At 40.5% G+C, this 25,089-nt stretch overlaps 1 protein-coding gene across 3 annotated transcripts in view; it reads right to left on the bottom strand.

Moving 5' to 3' along the window:
* Window positions 1-25,089, bottom strand: part of LOC149472050 (uncharacterized) — a 481,288-nt gene that overhangs the window by 415,498 nt on the left and 40,701 nt on the right. The window contains exons 7-16 of one of the 3 annotated variants that reach the window (XM_089693286.1): window positions 24,440-24,790; window positions 21,511-21,885; window positions 20,649-20,942; window positions 16,820-17,170; window positions 14,931-15,038; window positions 12,922-13,026; window positions 9,974-10,333; window positions 6,174-6,473; window positions 4,888-5,235; window positions 2,919-3,227 (exon numbers count right to left, since the gene is read on the bottom strand). In XM_089693286.1, the coding sequence (XP_089549412.1) occupies window positions 2,919-3,227; window positions 4,888-5,235; window positions 6,174-6,473; window positions 9,974-10,333; window positions 12,922-13,026; window positions 14,931-15,038; window positions 16,820-17,170; window positions 20,649-20,942; window positions 21,511-21,885; window positions 24,440-24,790 (2,901 nt within the window). The remainder of the gene's footprint in view (window positions 1-2,918; window positions 3,228-4,887; window positions 5,236-6,173; window positions 6,474-9,973; window positions 10,334-12,921; window positions 13,027-14,930; window positions 15,039-16,819; window positions 17,171-20,648; window positions 20,943-21,510; window positions 21,886-24,439; window positions 24,791-25,089) is intronic. The other 2 variants (XM_089693293.1, XM_089693277.1) reach the window with 2 other exon arrangements.

The following is a 25,089-nucleotide window of genomic DNA, read 5'->3' as shown; positions in this document are numbered from 1 at the left end:
GAGTAGGGAAAAAATTTTAGTTGCCTCCACCTATAAAAACATTTCTGTTTTGAGGGTCGTCTCATTGTTGCCCATCTAGTGCACCTGTTGTTAATTTCATTAACACCAAAGCAGCTGAAACTGATTAACAACCCCCTCTGCTACTTACCTGACCAGATATATACATACTAGGACCAATGTAAATAGGAGCCAATTAATTTACCAGCATGTCTTTGGGGTGTGGGAGGAAACCACAGAAACCCATACAAGCACAAGGAGAACATGCAAATCCCATGCAGAGATAGTCCAAGGATTTTAATTGGGGACCCTAGCGCTGTAAAGCAGACCCATTAATCTACTGTGCTGCCCCACAACTTAATCACACGTGATTCACACTTATGCATTTTTTTTATGCTTTTTACAGAAACGCACTACAGTGCGTGTAACATGGTTTCCTATGGGACATGTTCACATCTATGCTTTTTTTAGTTGCTGCGTTTTTGGAAAGGATCAGGGGCATTTTTAAATACCAAAATGGTGCATTTTTGGTTTAATAGACTTCAATGGAGATGCTGCAGAAAAGCATGCAGTGCATTTTTGATGCATTTTGTGTTTTTCAATCTGCCCAACAATAAATTGAAAAAAAAAAGCATAAAAATGCATCAAAAATGCAAAACACACAATAAAAAACACTACAGAAACAGATCAAAAGCAAACTGCATACAGTCATGGCCAAAACTCAACTATCTGACATTGCGCCCTACATTGCACCCTAGAAATCTTTGGTAGTCTTCAGATTTCAAAATGCCATGCACACGGTCAAGACATCCAGGGCCTAAAGCAGCAAACCAACCCCAAAACATCAGCGACCCTCCACCATGTGTAACTGTAGGGGCTGTATTCTTTTCTTTAATCGCCTCCCACCCGCCATATAAGGAAATGAGGGACGGGTGGCGGTTCTCTTTTTCTGGGAGGATGTCATATGACGTCCTCCCACTCTAACTGTGCGTGTGTGCCCCCGGCGGAAAGAGCCAAAGACGTCGGCTCTGTTATGTGGTTATCGGCATTCCTATCCTCATGAGCTGTCATGCAGACAGCTCGAGAGGAGGGCTGGTAATCGGCATTCCTCAGAGGGGACATGTACACTGATCATTAGAGCACTGATGATCAGTGCCCTAATGATCAGTGTAGCCCCATCAGTGCCACCTGTCAGTGCCCATCAATGCCACCTGCCAGTGCCCATCAGTGCCACATATCAGTGCCTACCAGTGCACATCAATGCCACATATCAGTGCCCATCTGAGCTGCCTTTCAGTGCCAACTATCAGTGCCACCTATCAGTGCCGCCTATCAGTTCCAGTCAGTGCCGCCTATCAGTGCCAGTCAGTGCCACCTAATAGTGCCATATATGAGTGCTGCCTTTCAGTGTCCATCAGTGATGCCTGACAATGCCCATCACTGCCACCTACCAGTGCCTCCCCATCAGTGCCCATCAATGCCACCTATCAGTGCAAATTAGTGCAGCCTATCAGTGCAGCCTATCAGTGTCCATCACTGTAGCCTCATTAGTGCACATCAGTGAAGGAGAAAATTCCTTATTTACAAAATCTTATAAACTAAGAAAAACTTTTTTTTTCAAAATTTTCAGTTGTTTTTGCTTTATTTAGCAAAAAATAAAAAACCCAGAAGTGATTAAATACCACCAAAAGAAAGCTCTATCTGTCTCAAAAAAATGATAAAAATTTCATATGGGTACAGTGTTGCATGACCACGCAATTGTCATTCAAAGTGCGACAGCCCTGAAAGCTAAAAATTGGCCTTAGCAGGAAGGGGTTTAAGTACCTGGCAGACAAGTGGTTAAAGGCCTCGTTGCTTTTTCTGAAACCAGTAAAATGATGGGCTTTACCAAAAAGCTGTTATTTTGTTTCGTCTGTCGACAGCACATTCACCCAAAAGAATTTTGGCTTCCTCAGGTAAGTTTTGGCAAACTCCAATCTGGCTTTTTTATGTTCCTGTATCAGCAGTGGGGTCCTCCTGGGTCTCCTACCATAGCGTCCCTTTTCATTCAGATGGCAACGTATAGTGTGAGCTGACAGTTGTGTCGTGTGCCTGAAGGTCGGCTTGAATTTGTCTGGTGGCTCTTTAGCCACCAATCAAGCAATCCTTATTTGCAATTTTTGATAAATTTTTCTCTTTTGTCCACGTCCAGGGACATTAGCTACTGTGCCATGGGCTGTAAATTCTTGACAATGCTGCGCATATTGGACACAGGAACATTAGCATCTCTGAAGATCGACTTGCTTTTCCACAATTTTTGTTTTCAAATCCCCCAACAATTCTTTGCTGCTCTTTCTCATCTCCATGCTCAATGGCTCACATAGACACACAACAGAAAAGTTGAGTAAATTTTTCACCATTTTAACTGGTTGCTGGTATGATTTCTATATTGTCAGCACATGGTAATTGATACAGGTGAGTTTAATTACAAATTACAGAAGCATCACAAACTTGGAATGCAAATATTTCTTACAATTTTGAGAAGGTGCCATTTTGTCCGGTCCATTTTTGGGATTTTGCGTGGAGTGTGTCAGATTTAGCTTTTGATTTTTCCACTTTTTTGTGTCATATCAATACAAACAAAAGAAATAAACATGAGAATGCAGAAACATTTGTAATTGCGACATTTTTATGGACGATGTGGTGTATTATCTGACAGCAATGCAGGGGTGCCGATATTTTTGGCCATGACTGTAGGTGTGAACCAAGCGTTAAGGTTTGTTTTACCAATGTTTCCACCCCAGTTATATATAAAATAATTAGGATTTATAACTTTGTATCCTCTGGTATGAGCTGTATACTCAGTTAATCTCCCATTGTTTTCTTGTTTTACTGAGGAAAATATTGAGTTCCTTAATATACTGTAAGTTTATTTCTCTTACCTTTGTCTCTTATAGAGAATTCCTTGTATTCCTCCTCCTCCATGGACTCGTGTCTCCAGGTCACTCTTACTCTGAAGTCTGGATGGTGTAAGAGATTCTCAGGGATGGTACATCTACTGGTAACACTGAATTGTTTATGTAAATTAGGTGTATATGTCTCCTTAGATGGGCAATGTTCCGGCTTCCCTCCTGACCAGTAACACCACTGAATCTGGATGTGTTTGGGATAGAAGTTCTCCAATACATAAGATAACATTACCTCCCCACTGCCCAGAGAGGCTTTTATCGGCTTCCTCACTTTTGGTTTAGCTGGAAGAACATGAAAGTTTTAATAAAAATAGCAAAACAAAAGTGTGTTAAATTCATAATCAACGCTAAAAGCCCAGTCATTCCGGGTGTGACTTGCCATGCGATTTGCCATGCGAGTTTCAAATCCCATGGCCAGCTGCACCATATTGTTCACAATTAAAGCGGTCATATCGGTGCGATTCCAACTTGGTCAGAGTCGCATTGATTTTGAAAGTAGTGCATGCACTAATCTGTGTCTTGCAAGCTGCAGATGTCTTTCAAGTCGCACCTGACATCTGACTTTGCAATTGTGCAACTTCACTGGAAGTCGCAAAATTTCAAAGTCGTACTGGTGCGACCGGACTCTTAGGGTCTATTTATAAAGAATTTGCTGGGCAGATGCATTTGCACAATGAATGGTCCCCATATTGTTTTTAATATACTCATCTCCTATGATCACCAGCTTCATCTAAGGGCCATAATGTCGTATTTTTCCAAAATATCTCAATAAAAACAATATCACATTCTGGCCACTAGGTGAGGCTGACAGTCATAGAGGACAATCATATTACAAACAATACAACAACCATTCATTGTGTCTGTGAGAATTCTTAAAGCAGGGCAAAAACATCTTTGCATGTCCTTGTTGCTGATTTCCTACCTTCAATGAATATGTCATCAATCTTTTGGTTCACTCAGTAGTTGCTCTTAAATACTCTATTCATTTTCAAATAATTAATTATTATTATTTCAAACCATTAATTATTTTTGGTTTCCTGCTTGTTGAACCAATGCCTCCTATTTCCGCAGCCACTGGTCTCAGAACATCCCTTATGTAGTTCTTTCTCCAGGAAGGAGTGATGTCATTCAGCCCCACTTGCAGTGGTGGATGGACCGAGATTCTCAAACACATTCAACTAGTGTACCCACCCACACTCACTACAATTCCCTGTGGTTGATGGGAACTGCAGTTTCTTTTTTACTGCAAAGAGAGAGGATATGATGTCATCCCAGCTGTTATACCTCCTCCTTGGCAGAGAAGATGCTGTTATCTTTTGAATTACAGAGATGAGGTCAGGAAAATTCAATTAGATTTCTCTCCTAAATGGTAAGGTTTTTAAAATGTTATTAACTGTTTAATTTTTTGTGTAGTGTACTAATGGGTGTTTTTTCTTGGCCTATCCCAGAGTACTTCTTTAAAGGAGAAGTATAGCAAAAGCTATTTTGGCTATACTTCTCTATTTTGGCTATACTTTTCTATTTTGGCTATACTTTTGGGATCCACCCAGAAGCCTAGACCGGCAACTGACTCAACCTCTTAGCGAGTCATTGAGAGCCTGAGCCAGCCATTCCTGTCCCTTCCACAGCCCAGCGCTCCAGTGAGCGTTAGAAGAGCAGAGCAGAGAGCCGGTGACTGACAGCCATCAGTTCTCTGCAGGCTAAAAACCGAGGGCTGAGGGATCAGTGGTGTTTGGTCGCTCAGTTCTTGGTCATAGAAGTGGCAGGGGACAGCTGCAGCTGGGATCGGTGCTGCAGCCATCTAGGTATGATTGTTTATATTTTTAAATACTTCTCTATTAAGACACCTGCACAGCAAATTTCTTATACATAGACCGCTATCTATATTTTCGTGTGCTGAGTGTGTATGTAAATTAATTGCCACAAACCATGGATCACTCACCCTGCACCTGTAGAGGTCCTGATCTTCTCTCTAGGGGTCTCTCCAAGCTGGGATGGGACACTCTACACATGATCTCCGATTCTCCATCTTTCACGGACGGTGTGAACAGCAGTCTGGCTGTACAAGAATAGGTGTGATCGGACTGTCTCTGGGACTGGATGTCTGGTATCTGGTACTTCTCATTGTGTGATAGAGGAACATATTTCTGGGATCCTTTCTCCTTCCTGTACCAGCTCACTGTCACAGCATCGGGGAAGTATCCGGAGATGTTGTACTGAAGAGTGTTCTGTCGCTCTATTAATACATGGGGTATGGGGACCTCCTCAATCACTGGGCACCAGGACAGACCTTTATAGAACAACATGTGCATTATAAACATCATAGACCCCAAATATTCTCCAACAGTCCATGTACAATACACTGTACCAATGCTATTGCCTAGTTTTTAAAACCACACAATTGGCAAAACATAAACACATATGTTGTATTCTCTAGAACAAAACTAGCTGTATGACCATGTCCCTCCCTTTCACTGTCATGACATAAACATGCATTATTTCAGCTTGCTAGTATAATCAGAAATTGGTAAATTGGTGAACAGGATGCCCCCGGTACAAGAGGTGATAACATTGTTTTTCCTACTTAACTATTAAGAAGATGGAGAACTTCAGTTAGATGATAACTGTTATACAGAGTTTATTAAACCAGTGCCAAACCCTCAGCGTTGTTAAGCTTAACACATTGAGTTCAATAAATAAACATTCCCCAATAAACTGTTTAAGATTCTTCTCGTCCTAACATTTTAAGTTTATATCGTTCAATGCTGCTGGCTCCTGCTCTTTCAGGGCTGTTTCCCTGAACTTCTAGTCTTTTTTATTGGAAAGAGTCAGCAGTGGACAGTGCAGTCTCTAGTCAGCATGGAGAACGAAGGATGAGGGAAGAGCAGGGGAATGCCTTGCCATCCTAAGCTATAGGGTTGGGTGTTTCTATTGATGCCCACAACAACACTAGTCCCTGCCTATAAGGGTCTCCATAGGATGCTGCAAGAAAAAGGGGCCACCTTTTAATAGAAAACCTGGGGCAGCAGTCATGGCATCAGATTAAACAGGAACATAGGCAAGGATTAAAGATCAAGAAGCTGCATACTTAGTAAGTGATTAAATCAGCTGCTGGAAAAGCTTAAAAAACTGAGGGTGTAATATCACTTTAAACAATATATTAATTTTCATGTGATGCATATTAGACAAAAATGAAAATCAAGCTATGATCCAGAAGGAGACTCTTACCCGGATCTCTCCAGGACAGGACTCGTGATTGTTGTCCATCCAGGGATTTGTGCTTCCAGGTCACATGGAGGCTGAAGTTGGGATTTAATAAGAGATTTCCTGGGACAGTACAACGACTGTGCACGTTATATGTATGATCGTTATTCTCTTCCAACTTCTCTTCAGACTTCAGTTTTTCTTCTCCTGATCTCCAGCTGAGCTTTATATGTTTGGAGTAAAAATTATGGAGGTTTAGAGAACAGAGGACGTCCCCACCATCACATAGACTTGTCTTCACAGGTTCCATGATTTGCGGCTTTGCTAATAGTAGACATTAAAAACATTCAAAACTCTTGAATCATTAACTTGGATAAGGTACCATAACACCAATACTACTTTTGTCCTCATAATAATTTTTCCCTAAAAATGTTCCATTCACAAAAGATAAAAGTCACCAGGATCTGTAATCCAGTGAAATGATCAGTTGAAAGCCCCATTTTTTCACTAATTAGTTTATCTCACAAAGTGTTATTTTAACACCACATCAAATGGCTCCTTTTTCTCTTCCCCCTCCTTATTAACATTTCCAGTTATCACCATCCAGAATCTGCTGCTCTTTTAACCTCCCTAGCGGTATGATTATGTCAATATTTCTGTGTTCAAAGCGGTACATTTTTATGGAAATATGTCTTCTTTTATTGTAGACCTGTAATTTTTAGGAATAACTCACTGAAATCTGTCCGAACAAAAGTCTAGTAAACATCCCAGGTATGATAAAATTTGAAACACGAAATCATAAATTATAATATAATAAATAATCATTAAAAAAATATTATAATAATAATAAATGTAATTCAATAAAATAATCAAACCAAAAACACTGAAATTTGAAATATAGCGCCAAGTTCGCACATCACTGAGCAAAGTCGCAGAATCATTTTCAGTGTCTGATGACGAATTTCCCCCACGAATCATTATCACTCAATTCTGCAAGTGGTTCTGATTTACTATCGCTGTTCTCTAGCCGGTCTAAAACCGCTTTTGACCTAAAGGGACGCTTTTTGGACGCCATGGATGTTTCTTAGTTTCCAGGCAGAAAGAACAGTAAAAATGCAGGCAGGGCGCCGGACAAAGCACTCGGGACAAAATGTATGTGAAATGGTTTGATACAGGGATGTTATACTATGTGATTTTAGTGTATTAAGTGAATGTCACTTTTAAAATTTTTTAATTTCCCGCCGTTTCCGTCCCCCGTACATCCTGATGCTCGCAGGGAACGGAAACCGGAAGATGAATGCTGGCATCGGCCGGAGGAGATGGCCGGGGATGCTGCAGGGGGGACATCGCGGGAGCGAAGGACAAGGTAAGTGAAACAGGTATCCCGGGGCAACACTGCAGGGTATTCCCGAGTGTAGCTCGGGGTTACCGCTTTTGGTACTGAAAGTTTACCCCGAGCTACACTCGGGGATACTGCCACGAAGCTTAAGGGGTGATAGCCTCTTTGTAAATTGACTTTTACCTTGATTTTTTCCATAAGGGTCAATAAAATAACAACTAAGTGCAGTAATAAAAGGCTCTTTTTTAAAAAGACAATGGATGACTCACTTTTTTTTAAAAACACGATTTTCTTATAATGTAAAGGTGCTGCTCTGGCATGGTAAGCCTGCTGGTGGATTCTTCCATGATGGCTCTCTCCTGTAGCTGCCAACTCAGTAGAAGGAAGCTGTTAAGCAGAACCTGGAACCACCCTAGAGCACACGTGAGGCGCAGGAATGTAAGTGATGTCACACTGGGCAGGACCTGTGGCAAAGGGTGTGGCTACGTTTTTTCAAAACACTCAAGCTCCTTTCTCAAGATGGCTTGAGAAAGGAGTTTGAACACTCCAAAACATGTAACCATGGCCCTTTGCCACAGGTCCTCCCCGGTGTGACATCACTTCCTGCACCCCATGTACACACCGGGGTGGTTCCAGGACTTATTACTATTTTATTTCAGGTACTTAAATAGCACCATCATGTTATGCAGCACTTTACATATATATATTGTACATCTGGGGGGAACAATCTAATGTCCCTAACTTATATTCACACATACTAGGGACAATTTAGACAGCAGACAATGACCCTACCAGCATGTCTTTGTGGTGTGGGAGGAAACCCATGCAACCACAGGGAGAACATGCAAATTCCAGGCAGGAGGTGCCGTGGCTGGGATTTAAACTAACAACCCTATTACTGCCAGGTGGAAGTGCTAACCATTTAGCCAATGTGCTGCCCCAGGTTTGGCTTAACAGCATCTTTCCACTGAGCCAGCAGCTGAAGGAGAAGTCCATCATGGGGGAATCTACCAGCAGGCTTACCATCCCAGAGCGACATCTATACATGATGAGTGAATCTTGTTTTTTTTTTAAAAAGTGAGTTGCCAATTGTCTTTTTTAATAAAGAGCCTTTTAATACTGCACTTAGTTGGCACCCCCTGTTGTCCTCCTTTAGACTTTGCAGGTCATTCCTGTCTCTTGGTGAAGCTGCCACTGATGTATGTGATTACCGTGTATTGAAGGACTTTGTTCTTAGGACTCTTTCATAGAACTTTAAAAAACTTTAAGAACATTTTTGTTTCTTATTATTTGATTTTTAGAACACCCAGTGGTTTCTTTCCCCTTTGCGCCATTATTCACTTACTTTTTAATAAAATAACACTGACAGTGTTATAATAGCCATAATAGAGGTAAAATACAAATACTGTACATATAGATCAGGCTAAATTAAATGCATTATGCTTCTTTTGCATGTATTACTGTAGCGCAGTCAAATTGCATGTACGGTAATAAATGTATACTTTTGTTTTTGTTTTTTTTTTATGTATTATGTGTCGCAGCAAGGATTTACCTATTCTGTACCTCTTCTGTGCTGGCAGCTCCCTGGAGAGTCTGACCACTGCTTTCACATACAAAGCAGCGGCCCGGATCTCCAGTCATTTGACTTGCCACTCTATACAGTGCTCCAAATAATGGCAGTCATGCTCCCTTTGACCCATGCCATTCCTTTCCCTATGCCATCTATCAGTACCTGTGCATATAGGATGTTGTACGCTTTTTATTGCTCCTTATCTTCTGTCACAGTTCTCTAGCAATCACTGGATAACTGATTTGAAAATGTTGCTTACATTTACTTTAGCTACCTTCATCTCTCCTTTCCCATTATTTTTATTGAACTATTTATTATATTTTCTGACCTCCAAGACAAGATTGCAAGTGAAATGACATTGGATATTCATGAAGGATGCCATTGGTGACCATAACGTTTGAAAAGATAGTTGCCATGCTTTCATGTAAGTGCATTTTCTTCAATACTTTGAGTTGTTGACTTGGATGGATCAAGATAATGTAATTCTGACACTTTTCTGACTCTCATTTACAGCATGGAAGATCTGGATGTTCTGGCCCTGGCTGACACTATACATAGCCAGGCAATATGAATTTTTAAAAGAAGACCATCAGCCTCCAAAAAACACATATGGACAACCATGGCCATGATATTGATAATCTTCTAACTGTAGTCAATGTAAAAGCAGAGAAAGCTGAACTGCTGAGTAAATCACTAAAACAAACTTCAGTACCTCTATTATGAGCTTTGAGGATTAATTATTCCACAGTGCCTGAGGCTTCAGAAGTAAAGATGTGTTTTAAAGCTCACTCACTGATGATTAAGAATATGTAAAACTATGGCTATAGCCCGACCACAAATTCACTTAAATAAATGAGGTATTCCAACAAACAATATTGACAGAAACATATACATAAATACAGGCAGTTATTTTACCGTATATTGGCTTAGGTTGGAATTTCTTGGTCTCGGTTTGTCCACCAGAGGAAATTTTGCAGGCAATAATTATTCCCAAGTGTTTGGATGCCAATGGTACTAATGTCAGTGATGATGTTAAATTAAGTAGTCCATCTCTATCAGACTTTTCTGTCTCCTTAGATACCATGTAACCAGAGTCTGTCAGAGGATTGCCTCCAGTGTTGGATATTTCCTCTACTTTTCCATCTGTCTGTTCCACCATCCATATCACCCGGGTGTCCTTAGAACAATCAGACACTGCACAATGCAAAATGAGCTTCTCCCCATGAAACCACTGACAAGGTCCCTGAATTTCCCCAACTATGAATGCCTCCTCATCTGACAGACAAAAACAGAAATCGCAAAATACCAATTTAAAAAGTACAAACCAATATTTGAGTTACAAAGGAGCAATTTACAATATTACATAAATCTATACAGTAATCCATAATTTACACTTTAGAAGATAAAAAAATGAGATAAGAAAAAAAGGAATAATAAAAAAGGTATGACAATCCTGTACTGTCTGTCCTCGGCTGTATGCTGAATAGGGGAATATTGTCAAAACTGAATACTCTAAACACAGACATTTGGAGTGGAATCCATAAAGGGAATTCATAAAGGGTGCCTTAGGGACTCTTTAGAACTTCGTTGGGTCTCCACACCAAAATTGCTGGTGTTTGCTCTAGTATAATGTACCTGCCAGAAACAGGCACACAAATCTGTTGGGAGGCTGGCACTGCGGTCAGACTAGTGTACATGCTATACACTCCTTCCTCAGGGCACACCTTCCCTCCCCTGCCATAGCGTCCATCGCACAGACAGGCACATGGCTGAGCTATGTAGTAGGGTGGGTGGAGTCTTTTGGAGAACGGAGAGCAGCAGTCAGGCTGAATAAACAATTTTAATTGTGGGTTTCCTTTTTTTTTTTAAACAGTACTATTTGTTGCAGCAAGGATTAACATAACCTATGCTAGTATCAGGCCAGACAGCTAGACCACTGGTGATTCAAGTCTCAAGATATTTGACACCCCCATGACCAGTGTAACAATCCACAGTGCTCACAATGCCTAAGCAGTCAGACATCTGCCCTCTGAATTGAGAAGCGTGTAACATGGTATTATAATCCCACTGAGATTTTGAAGTAGGCCTTACTTCTGCCGCTAGATATCTCCATTTATCCTTTTTCTCCTAGTGTAGAACTGTATGTTAGTGGATGTGCATCTGTTGCTGTGGGTTCTGGGTGCCATCTTGAAGAGTTTTGTGTCACATTTGACAATGAGATTTGGGCGGCAGTATAACAGAAAGGGGGTAGTGTGCATGAGGGGATTCGTGAGGAGGAACACTTTTTCATTCTGGGAGAAGAGAAGACAGCAACCATGTTGGTTCTTTTGGGAATTTTGCTCCCCCTCTGGAGGAGCAGCACTGCCCTGACTGTGGTAGGGGGCTAAGAGCGCAGAGTTTCCCCAAGTATGGAATACCTTTTTGAAGACAACGATTATGTTAGCACCAGTTTTCTCTATGGAAGCATAGCTTATTGTTTGAGGAATTCTGCGCTGGAGCACTATTTTCTGTGTAAGGATGCACATCCCTGTTTGTCTTGAAGATTTTTAACTCAGTAAAGGCTTGTTACTTTTGCAACTACATATCAATTGGGACATTCGTTATTCGGAATGAGGACCTCTCTTTAAAGATCCTGCAAGAAAAGTAATGTTATCGCCTGTGTGATAGAAGACTCTGTAATTGTGTAGACTAGTCTGATACTGTCATGCTGAAAGCTCTTCGTGTCTGTATATGTCAAGGCCATGGGACACCATGTTGTGTCCACTGTGACAGCCCTGAGAGTTTGGAATATTCAGTACCTGGATTGGAATGTGGAAGACTTGTTGGAATGCTACAGTGTGGTCCTGGAATCTGGGTTTCCTCAGGGATCAGACGTAAGGGCAAATAGTCGTGAATTCAGGGAAATCATTTTGCATAGCCCTGAACTGATGTATACAGATGCACAAAGTAATATCTGTTCTGCAAAAGCTGACTCACTTGAAGTAAATGTTTTGGTTCAGTTTTTTGGCCTTCTGGCTGCTATGCAGTGATGCAGTGTGGAGTAATTGGGTGCTCTTCTCCTGAAAAGCACCCCAACTTTGGGCTCTGTCATCACAATGGCCCTGCTATTGCAGAGGTTTCCTTGGGTGCTGGCCTGGCTACTGGGAAAAGAGAGACCTCTCTTACATAAAGTTTCCCTGAGACAGTATTGAAGTATATGAAGAAGTGAGCCCAGAGGTTTGACTGGGAGAAGACCTGGACACTGGGGGGTTTATTTACTAAAGCTGGAGAGTCCAAAATCAGACTCCCTTCTGCATAGAAACCAATCAGCTTCTAACCTCAGCTTGTTCAATGAAGTTTTGGCAATGAAACCTGGAAGCTGATTGGTTTCTATGCAGAAGTGAGTCTGATTTTGCACTCTCCAGCTTTAGTAAATAAACCCCTGGGAGTCCAAGAGAGATTGGGTTAACAACCTCCCATATCTGCTAAATAAGGAAGATAACTCTGAAGCAGGAAATGGCTTAACAACTTGCTGAAAACAACTATCCCAGCATAGCTTACTGCTTATCTCACTGTCCTGAGCTCCTTTTATACTATATTTCAGGAAAATTACAATGCGAAAAACTTCAAATCATAAGGGTTGACTCGTTACTGTGCCTACTAATGTCTTTTTGTTTATTTCCAAGAAATATAAAAAGCTTTTTTGACAGTTTTTAATGTTTAACATGCTGATGAGCCAGCTCTACATCAGCTTACAAAACCAATTGTTTCTTAGTGACAGCTGAAGGGATTATATTTTTCATAAGATGTCCTTTGGGATCTTCTTATTACTAAAAGCCATAAGGAGAGATGATTAACCAGCAATAAAAACATATCACCCATACCTGTTGGTTCAGCAACAGAGTCAGTCTTAGATACATCCTGTGAAAATTGGAGACGAGAGTCTTGCTGACTATTTTCTTGAGGCAATGGAACCATAGTCTTCATGTCTGTCAAAACGATAACACACAGCTTGTAAATAGGAAATACATAAACAACCATCATGTATGGTGCATATATTATGAGGATACAATGACCAGTGGGACGTTCTAATAAAAGTGATGCATGGAAAATGCCTCTGCCTCTGATACAGTAGGTAGTAATTGGGTTAAAAAATGGAAGCAACTTCCTAATGTATCAACATCTCCATATTTCCTGGAGCAAAATCTTGTGGTGTTTGAAGCACCTAGCTCTCCCAGTATGCAGCGGTGATGAGATCCAAAGGCCTGCTTTAAACTCTAAGTATGTACAGTTCCCTAATGAACTTCTTTATAATTAAAAGTCAAACAATGATTTTCTGTAGAATAAATTGTATACTTCTATATCCACTAATATTCCCTCCAAAGTTTACAGTCTTAAGCCGACCAAAGACGGAGCAATTTTATTTCCTGCAACCAAAGGTTCGGTCAGGGTTGAGGGGGGGAATCCTTCCCACTGAGCCATTTGTGTTCTCTTCGTGGAGGGGGGGAGGGAGCAGGGGGAGCCATCCTTGCTGGGAGAACACAGTAATTACTGCTAGTGGCTATAACAGCCTCTATCAACATATAAAATCCAGCAAGCTGGTTTTACTCCAGTTGATTGATCGTTTAACTTGGGTACATTCAGCCTGCCCATACATGGCTCAAATCTTGGCCATTACCTGCTGAACCGGCCGAGATTCAAACCATATCTGGCTGGCTTAAGTATAACCTCTGCTATCTTTTTTACAGCATCTCTTGCTTTAATTGTATTTCCAGCTGAAAACTTTTTTCAAAGTTTTGGATAGAGTGTAGAAGTATTTGAATTCCTGTCAGGTTGCACTGAAACTGGAGTTCTAACTAGAGATGACCTTGGGTCTAAACCCAGAAGTTAGATGTGATTGCTGGGCCAATGAGCTGCAAGCGGGGGATTTCCCTCCCTGAAACTGTATGCATACAAAAGGGTGTAGATGCTCAAGGCATCTTTGACCTAATATGGCCATGTGCCCACCCCAACCATTTGTGTATGTCAGCTGCAGGGCAGGGAATCTCCTGCCCACGGCTTATTGATCCAAAAATGACATCTAACTTCTGGATTCAATCAAACTTGGGCTTTACCACTTTGCATGTTTTGGAGAAAAAATAAATGGTTAACAGTAGAATTCTAACTAGAAAACTAATTAATTATCCCCTTTATTATTTTCATTTGGTTTTTTTCTGTATTAATGCAATCCTAATGATGCATGCAGAAAACTGCTCTGCTCTGGGATTTTTTCCCATCATTACCAATCCATGTTCTCGCTTACATTTTAAGAAAATATGTACCTCTGTTATTATTATCTAAAGTATCTTACATATTAGAAACAAAGAGATTGGAAAATACAATGCTTGAACTTTTAATAATAGGTGCTTGCTTGTGTTGGTGTCTTTAAGAATTTCTAAAATTGCTGTTTGGACTCCTTATTTATCTCCTATTGTATAAAATTTTTCAAATAACAGTAAAATACACCAACATATTTAAAAAAAATAAATAAAAGAGCTATTTTATATTTCTGTGTTTATATATTATTATAACTTTTTAATGTTTTATTAAAGAATTTTGTACACAAATCCATTCATGGCAGTCTGATATCAAGTGAGTACATTGGTGAATCAGCATTGTTCTCATTTGACCTGCGCCTACTATCATTATTGGGAATGATTTTCTACAAAACCAAAATCTTATTGTATGAAACCAAAAACTTTACATAAACTTAAAAGATACCTACTTGTGAGTAGTGAAGTAGCACATCAAAAACTGTTCCAAAAAAGTCCTCACAGTTTCCTATTACTTACCTATACCAGTAGAAGGCACAGAACTAGATGGATAATCTATAGTAAAATGTCATCGCACTGACCTGTTGGAGGAATTGGAGGAACAGAGCCATCAACACGCAATTCTGGAGCGATCTGGAAAGAAGAATCTTGGTGTTTGTTTTGAGAGGTTGAAGCTGCCCCCTTCTTGCCTGTAAAACAGACCATATGCAGTTTATACATAAGAAATATTTAATATATCGCCACCTTATGAACATCCGATGGGGTCATAAAAAAGGGAAGTTCTAATAAAAACAGTACAAAGTGTGTTTGTAAGAACTAGTATCTACATTCATCAAATTACAAAATTAAAATGTTCATACCTACCACTGAAAAATGCAGTTAAAAATACAAATCCTAATCTGAGTCCTGGCTCTGGAGCCCTATACTGTAGATAAACCTAAACATTTCCTAACCTAACTTAAATTATTAACCTTTTCTTCTAAAGATGGGTTATCCAGCCTTTTATGCTCCACTATGGTCAGTCCATTTATCCAGATTATTGTTGGTTTCCCTCAGGTCACAGGTGCTTGTAGCATTGTAACCAAAATCTTCATTGCTTTATACACTCACCGGCCACTTTATTAGGTACACCTGTTCATTTGCTCGGTAACACAAATTGCTAATCAGTCAATCACATGGCAGCAACTCAACACATTTAGGCATCTAGACATGGTGAAGAAGACTTGCTGAAGTTCAAACCGAGCATCAGAATGGGGAAGAAAAAAGATTTAAGTGACTTTGAATGTGGCATGGTTGTTGGTGCCAAAAAGGCTGGTCTGAGTACTTCAAAAACTGCTGATCTACTGAGATTTTCACACACAACCACCTCTAGGGGTTTACAGAGAATGGTCCAAAAAAGAGAATATCCAGTGAATGGCAGTTGTGTGGATGAAAATGCCTTGTTGATGTCAGAGGAGAATGGGCAGATTGGTTAGAGATGATAGAAAGGCAACAGTAACTCAAATAACCACTTGTTACAACCAAGGTATACAGAATACCATCTCTGAACATGTAACACACCAAACCTTGATGCAGATGGGCTACAGCAGCAGAAGACCACACCAGGTGCCACTCCTGTCAGCTAAGAACAGGAAATGGAGGCTACAATTCGTACAGGCTCGCCAAAATTGGATAATAGAAGATTGGAAACATGTTGCCTGGTCTGATGAGTCTCAATTTCAGCTGCTACATTTGAATGGTAGGGTCAGAGTTTGGCGTAAACAACATGAAATCATGGATCCATCCTGCCTTGTATCAACGGTTCAGGCAGGTGGTGGTGGTGTCATGGTGTGGTGGATCCATCCTGCATTATATCAACGGTTCAGGCAGGTGGTGGTGGTGTCATGGTGTGGCACTAGAAAGGTATATCTAGTAAAGTGGCGGGTAAGTGTATGTAATATTAGAGATCACAGGGCCACTCTTTTCTTACTGTTCCTTCTTTCCTCATTAGCTATGTTATGTTTTCAGTGAGTATTAATTAAACAGTACTATAAATCTTTTGATCGCTATGCTAATTGAAAAGGCTAGTATCTATGCTTAGATTTTTCAATAATCATTAACTATACATAGTTTTGAATCAGCCATTTCCCTTACAGTCCTTTTCCTACCAGTACTAATACATTCCACCTTTATCCTTCCTATAATTAGGATACATATCCTGTAAGTCTTTATATTGTGAGTTAACTTACAATAAATTAGATTAGAGGTACAGTGCAATGTTTTGTAATACACCATCAGGTCCTAATCAAAAGTTCCCATATCCATTCAAATGTCCTCCACAGTTTGTGTGAAATGCTGAATCAACCTCTGGTTTAAAGAATTTGACTAGCAGTATGGAGACCAAAAACCTATGTTCTTCCAGAGACGGATGACAACATATTCGGGAAATCTAGTTTGCTTTGCTATACAGGATGAGGTAATGGATGGTCACCTTTTATAGTAAGAGGTCCTGTGCTCTTCTCTGCCGGTTCTGCTAGAGTGGGATGTTCCACCCGGCAGATAAACTCCACCCCCTCTTCTCTGTCGATGGATGGTTGAAACATTAAACAGTTTGTGCAGATGAATGTGTTATCTTTCTGCTTCTCCAGTCGGAGCTCTGAGATATTGTATGTTCGGTTGTTGATCACAGGGAATAACTCCTGGCCACCCTTCTCTTTCTTCAGCCATTTCACACTCAGGGCATCAGGAAATACATTGGAGACTTTACACTTCAGTGTAGCCTTTCTGCCAATCAGAAGATTGGGAACTGCAATATCCTGTATGTCCGGCTTCCAGGGAAACCCTGTATGTCAGAGATATACAGTAGAAGATAATCATATCAACGTCAGTGACAAAAATAAAGCAATATTTTAAAAAAATGATTAGTGATTCAACTAAAAATTGTTTACCCACCTATCTTTTCTCCTAAAATGACTGCCATATACATGTACCCAAACCCAGACTTGATGCTGTATGTGCCACCATCTAGGATCCATCCTATTTCACTGTCCTGGGAGCTATCATGCCACCCTAATACTGCTCTGTATACACTACAGTGATATAACCCAAAGTGTGTAATTAAGTAAAAATGGTGTAAATGCCTGACTTTTATACACAGTGTTAAGATTTACATTTGCACCAGTATCTAATTTTTCAACAGTTGAAACTATCTAGTCAGCTGCCTCCACTGATACCTGCCGAGGATGGTAGGATCAATTCTATAATGTTTAATATATATATATATTTTAATCCACTAACTACATGTTTGTACTATATATACACAAGGACATATAGTATATTGAGAATCACCAGCAAGAAGTTTCAATACCATAGACTCATTGTACAAAATTTTATACACACTTGATGAATTTGTGGTTTTCTTGTAAACTGGAATTAAAACTCTCTCTCTCTATACAGATATATATATATATATATATATATATATATATATACACACATTTTTACTTATTTGCACATTTGGGTTTTAACACTAAAGTATATACTGTATACAAGGTCAGTTTTAATATCCATTTGGGGAGATTGTTTGTCTACTAGCTGCTGATGGTGTCACTGTTTGATTTAAAGGAACCTAAGGACTTATTTTACACTTTATTACTTTTCATGCTCCAGCTCATTACCACAATCTAATATGGCCAGCTTTCCTCGCTTTACATCTACATGGTGATTGCCTTATAGTCTAGTTGATGTGTGCAGTACTGAATTACTTGCTATCTCCCAGGGGAGTAAAATACTGGCCAGTGCTGACTGCAGTATAGAATTGTCCAATAGTACTTTTACAGATGTATGGGGAGGACAAAGTAAGGGCACTGGTGGGCCCTTCATGGTAAACTGGGGATGCACTGGAGATATGGCAGGATACATTCATTTTAAATGACTGCTTTATTAAATCTGGAATCTGATTGCTGTGGACAACTTAGATAGTGTCTGCTCTTTTTCTTCTGTTAGTATGAGAAAAACAAAAATGGGGGTCTCTGTTTTAACCAGCGTCATTTTAAGAAAATTCTCTATTCCACAGTAATAGTAAGCACAGGACCGCACCCCACATGAATTAACTCCATCCGATAGTAAACACACAGGCTTCATCTACAGTCCTTGCATCATAGCCGCACCTACTGACGCATTTCACCCTGATTGGGCTTAGTCTCAACCAGGGATCTATGAACCTGTAGGCTTCTTTCAGAGGTTGCTGGGGGTTCATCGAGCAGTGGGTTCATTGACCTCCCATCTGATAGTGCCTGCAGAGTTCCAGCTCCAAAGCTACTTCGCACAGAAAGTGTCATGGCATCAATAATTTTTTCAACTGTCCAAGCACTACTGTAAGGAAAGGTGGGGGGGGGGGGGGTGTCAAGGCAGTCATCCTTCCCACTGACCTCAGATGAATTCATTTTAGCAGGGAATCCCTGAGACCTGAAAGTTATCTTAACGGGTTCCTCTGGGATGAACAGGTTGCGAAAGGCTTCTCTAATCAATGCTTATATACTGTTGCAAGAAAAAGTATGTGAACCCCTTGGGATTACATGGAGTTTTGCATGAATTGGGCATAAAATGTGCTCTGAACATCATCTAAGTCACAACAATAGAAGAACACAGTCTGCTGAACATAATACTACACAAACATTAGATGTTGCCATGGTTTAATTGCCATAACATGTAAACATTCACAGTGCAGGGAGGAAAAAGTATGTGAGGCCCTAGCTTAATGACTTCTCCCAGAGCTAATTGGAGCCAGAAGTGAGCCAACCTTGACTCCAATCAGTATGATGATATTGGATGTGTTGCTGACAGCTGTCCTGCCCTTAAAAAACACACACCTGTTTTGGGTTTACTGGCTTCAAGAAGCAGTGTCTGATGTGAACCATGCCTCGCAGAAAAGAGCTCTCAGAAGACCTACGATCAACAATTGTTGACTTGCATGAAGCTGGAAAGGGTTACAAAAGTATCTCCAAAAGCCTTGATGTTCATGTGTCCACGGTAAGACAGACCGTCTACAAATGGAGAAAGTTTAGCACTATCGATACTCTCCCTAGGCGTGGTCGTCCTGTAAAAATGACTGCAAGAGCACAGCGCAGAATGCTGCATGAGGTATAGAAGAATCCCAGAGTGTCAGCTAAAGACCTACAGAAATCTCTGGCACATGCTAACATTTTTGTTGACACATCTACAATAAGGAAAACATTAAACAAGAATGGAGTACATGGGAGGACACCACGGAGGAAGCCATTGCTGTCCAAAAAGAATATTGAAGTACAATTGAAGTTTGCAAAAGAGCTCCTGGATGTTCCACAGCACTACTGGCAAAATATACTGTGGACAGATGAAACCAAGATTGAGTTGTTTGGGAAGAACACACACCATTATGTGTGGAGAAAAAAAGGCACAGCACACCAACATCAAAACCTCATCCCCACTGTAAAACATGGCAGAGGGAGCATCATGGTTTGGGGTTGCTTTGCTGCCTCAGGGCCTGGACGGATTGTTGTCATTGATGGGAAAATGAATTCCAGAGTTTATCAAGACATTTTGCAGGAAAACGTACGACCATCTGTCCGCCAACTAAAGCTCCGCAGAGGATGGGTGATGCAACAGGACAGTGACCCAAAGCATACAAGTAATTCAACAAAACAATGGCTGCAGCAGCACAGAATATGCCTTCTGGAGTGGCCCAGTCCTGACCTCAACCCGATTGAAATGCTGTGGCATGACCTTAAGAGAGTGATTCACACCAGACATCCCAAGAATATTGCTACACTGAAACAGTTTTGTGAAGAGGAGTGGTCCAAAATGACTCCAGATCGTTGTGCAGGTCTGATCTGCAACTACAGGAAATGTTTGGTTGAGGTTATTGCTGCCAAAGGAGGGTCAACCAGTTATTAAGTCCAAAGGTTCACATGCTTTTTCCTCCCTGCACTGCGAATGTTTACATGTTATGTGCAATTAAACCATGGCAACATCTAATGTTTGTGTAGTATTATGTTCAGCAGACTGTGTTCTTCTATTGTTGTGACTTAGATGACGTTCAGAGCATATTTTATGCCCAATTCATGCAAAACTCCACGTACTCCCAAGGGGTTCACATACTTTTTCTTGCAACTGTACACATTAAAATAATTGTTACTTCATTGCACTAAAAATATTTGTTACATCTTATTCTGATTTTGTTTAGGCAGACTCCTTTATTGTTAAACTGTCAAATAATTGCATTGTGATTCATGCAAAAAAAAATAAACTTTATTCAGTAACTTCTGGATCTGATCATTTACCTGTATCACGCACAGACATCTCTCTGCTCTCCCAGTCCTCCATGGAGCCGTGTTTCCAGAACACCCTCACAGCAGAGCCTGGATGACTGAAGAAGCTCCCAGGAACTTTATATTCACTATGGACACTATAGGTGCCATCACTGTTCTGAGATGTTCTGTTTGGTTCTGAAGTCTCCTTGTCATTCCATTTCATCTGGATATCACTGGGATAAAATCCCTCAATATCTAGCGAGCACAACACCTCTCCACAATCAGTCAGAGACAGTTTTATAGGACCGGGTGCACTGGGTTTTGCTGGAATAAAGTGAGAAATGGTCACTAGAACAAGTCCACAGAAATAGGTGTATCCATTAGTTTGTGCAAAAAAATAGATGCATTCATTCTTCTTGTGCATTGTTGGCATATCTACACCATGGAAACTTCCATTTTTAAAGTTCCTGCATACTTCGCACAAAGCTTGAACTCAAACATGACAAAATAGCGTGCTGGCGCAAGCAGCCTGTTTATTATTTGCCATTTTGTGTGTTGGTATATTTCACTCTATTTTCTTTCTTAGTTTTTGGCTAGGTAGTGCAATATACTATATTCCATTCCCAGCCTCACCATGCAGCCAGGATAACATCTTCTGTACTGTATGTGCCAAGGAGCAATAAAACTACATTGAATTTAACTTCTATGCCTTCTTGGAAAGTTAAACTGCCTGTTGATTTTGTCAAGACAGCAGGTTGCCTTATTCTTGATACAGAGTAAGTCTCAGAAGATATGTCTTTTGGATAAAGAAACATTTGACAGAACAATCAAATACTTTTAGCCCTTCTTAAGCAAATACACAAAAAAAACATATTCAAAAGTGAAATCTCACCATAAAGATATTGGCGTTGAAAAATCTTTTCCTTTACTTTTCTATCATAGAGAATCCTACAGGTGATGGATATGTTTTGGTGTTTAGAGATGGAAGGTGTGAAAGTTAGAGAGGAGGTGACATCCTGAAGACCCTCTTTATCAGATACTTCAGTTCTTTCTCTGTTAGCCGTATAGCCAGAGGACTGATGAGAGCCCCTTTTTACATCTGTTCCATCCTCGCCTATTTCAGAAATAGTTACATCTGCTGCTTTCACCATCCAAATTACTTGAGTGCCTTCCTTACAGTATGAGGCAGCACAATATAAAGTGACCTTCTCCCCGCTGAACCATGTCTGGGGACCCTGGATGTTGTTTAAAATGAATGTTGGAGCCTCTGGAAGAGTAAGAAAAAGAAAATTGAAGACCATATTATATGTTAATGCACAGAAAATATAATGGTTTCCTTACTACTAAATACATATAAGGTAAAATTGTAGGTTCAGAAAGACATCCACTGCTGTTAGGATTCAGCACATGACTGGTATATCTTCAAAACTATGACATCTGTAAAGCTCAGCAATAGAAAAAGCATGTTATTCTCTATACTTCATATCTCTTTTGCCCAGTATTACCAGCTTTATCCATAAGGCTACTTTCACACTGAGGAGGTTTTGAAGCGTTTTTGCGTTAAAAAAGCGCCTGAAAAGCTCAAGAAAACTGCTTTCCTATGTATGTGAATGTATGTCTATGTATGTTTTCACACTCAGACATTGCACTTGCGGTGCGGTGTAAAGACTCCTGCTTGCAGCATCTTTGGGGCATATTTGGTGAGTAAAAAAATGCCCCAGAAATGCCTCTTCCCATTGAAATCAATGGAAAACACCTGAAAAACTCCCCAAAAACACCTCTGAGAAGCATTGTTGGAACAGTTTTTAAGTCACATGTCCTTGAAAAACACTCAAAAAGCGCAGCAAAAGCGCGGTAAAAACGCCTGTGCGTTTTTGTGGCGGATCAGTGTGAAAGTAGCCTAAGGGTTGCTCACAAAATTTGCTTCCTTTCCTTCCACCCTAATATAGTAACAGAGGTCTTCTTCTTTGATTGGAAGACATGTTCTTCCTATCAAGAGAAGAGGCAGGTAATGAGACTACATCTTTCTGCATTCTTCATTGGTGGGAACTACAACTTGGCCTGCCATGTGATTGGTCAATAGTTTTCGCCATCCTTTGGTCGGAGATTGCATTCCTTTAGGAGTTTTCAGTACCCTGGCAAATTTTAAAGAACATTTAAAGGAGAAAAACTGCTAAATAGCCAGAGTTGCATCAAGCAAAAGTTGATCGATGGTAATGCTGCTGAAGTGAGAATGGTTCAGTAAATGTTCCTGAGCATGTAAAGAAGCTTCTTATTAATTAAGTGGTGCTATCAAAGATCCGGTGCTGGGGGAAGTGAAGTAAGTGCTGATTGTAGGCAGGGCTGTCTTAATCCATGGGCACCATGTGCATGGGGGCCCCATGATAATCTTGCATTATATTATACTTGCCAGCTGTCCCGAATTTGCCAGGACATTCATGCTTTTTACTAAGCTGTCCCGGGATGTCCTGGACAGCATCCCAGAACCTGTACTGTACCCTCCTGATCTAAGTATCGTGTCCTGCTGACGTTCCTTTTACTTCTGCCTCCCCCCCTTGTACTGTGCCCTTTGTGTTGATTAGTACTAATATATGTATGTTTCATTCTGTCAACTATATATACTTTACTTCTTGAGAGTAATTGCATAAATTGGGGCAGGTTGGTAGGGGCCCCAGTACATCACTTTGCCCAGGGGCCCATGATGCTATTACGACGACCCTGTTTGTAGGGTGTTGCACATTGGGGTATTCTGCATTAATGTGACATCACTGAGATGCATGCTTCTCAGGTCTGGAGCCCCATGGTGAAGTAACAGTAAGCTGGTTTGTGTATGCAAATACTTACAGTATGAGAGTCTCATATGCCCCCTCTCGGAGATCCCACTGAGTGCTGCAAGACAGCCTGAGTTCATGAGGCTGAATGTACATTCCCAGAGAAGCTCTTAGAGACTTGTTTTGGGTCTGGACCCTTTGGGCTCAAAACTGAAAGTTGCTCTCTCTCTGAAGGAGCTAAAGTATGAATAGAAGTGCACAGAAACATCTAATCATGGGAAAGAGAATGTACATTGTGTATGCAGATGTTTGGGAGAATCTCAGATGCCTCCTCTCAGAGATCCCACTGAGTGCTGCAGTACATAGCTGGAGTGCATGAGGCTGAATGTGCATTGCCAGAGAGGCTCCATGAGACTTGTGTGGGGTCCAGTGTGCAGAGGGTCCTTCAGAATTTCTAGTGTTATTATGTGGTTACACCCCTTTAGCACCTGATGGATAAATGCATGTACTAGCTGTATGGATTTGAGCACAGGTATCTCTTGTTTGTTGTATTGTTGGGTCAGTAGCCAGACCTGAACCTTGTAGCTCTCCCCATTGTGTCTTTTCCCCTATGCTAGCATTGTGTCCACAGTAGCATTTGCGTAGGCAGAGCAGAGTAGGACTGGCCATAGAGGGATGACTTTGACGCAGTTGGCCAGCTTAAGCATGTATTGCAATATGTTTGAACCAAATATCCCTATTTATTGCATAGTTTGCTTGAAAGGGTATATACCAGTGTGCAGAGGGTCCTTCAGAATTTCTTGTGTGGGGTCTAGGCCCCTTAGGGACAAAACTGAAGGTTGCTGACTTTCCAAAGCAACTAAAGTATGAATAGAAGTGCACGAAAACATCAAATCCTGGAAAAGGGAAGCTCTGTTGTTGTAATACTTCTGCACATGAGTGGATGTTTCTGATCACTATGTCGCAAATTAGACCCAAATCCTTATTGATTTGTGGGAATGGGAAATGCTCCCGACTTTACGCAATAAATGATAAAATAATAATAATTACCTGTATCTCTGTATTGTACTATACTGGTCTGGATGGGTGTATCCAGGGTTGGATGTTCCACTTTGCAAATAAACTCTACTCCTTTCTCCGACAAATCAAACCTCTTATAAGATAAAACTGCTGTAGAAGAGATAGTTTTGTTCTCCATCCTGTATGATGAGATTTCTGAAATTTTGTATTTCTGAGAACTGGAGATTTCTACCAACTCCTGACTGCCCATTTTCCTCTCCAACCATTTCACAGCCAGAGAATTGGGAAAGTAGTCTGACACCCGGCACTGTAAGAGAACCTCGTCACCTTGGAAGATGCTTTCTATTGGGAATTTCTGTAGTTTTGGATGCCATGGGAGGTCTGAAAAAGGGACAGAGATACACGTGGAAATACATTAGACTTTACACAAGAAAACTGAGAAAAAAGTGACCATAAGTTTGTGCTTTCATATTCCCATTGAGAGTTATAATATCATTTTTTAATGCACCAAGCAAGTAAAATTAATCACTGAATAAAATATACGGTTTGCTGCCACAAGGAACCTGTCTTACATTTATAATGTTTTTTTTTTTATATATACAGTATGTTCTTGTAGTTCTAATTTAAAAATTAGTTTGGTCCCAGCCTGTGCTACTCCTTAGCTGCCTTGTGTTCCAGTT

Source organism: Staurois parvus, unplaced genomic scaffold (genome assembly GCF_062004578.1).
Source record: "Staurois parvus isolate SC_StPar_1 unplaced genomic scaffold, SC_StPar_1.0 ptg000024l, whole genome shotgun sequence".
NCBI lineage: Eukaryota > Metazoa > Chordata > Amphibia > Anura > Ranidae > Staurois > Staurois parvus.
Note: the sequence above shows the minus strand (reverse complement) of the source record. Positions and strands in the feature narration are given on the sequence as shown.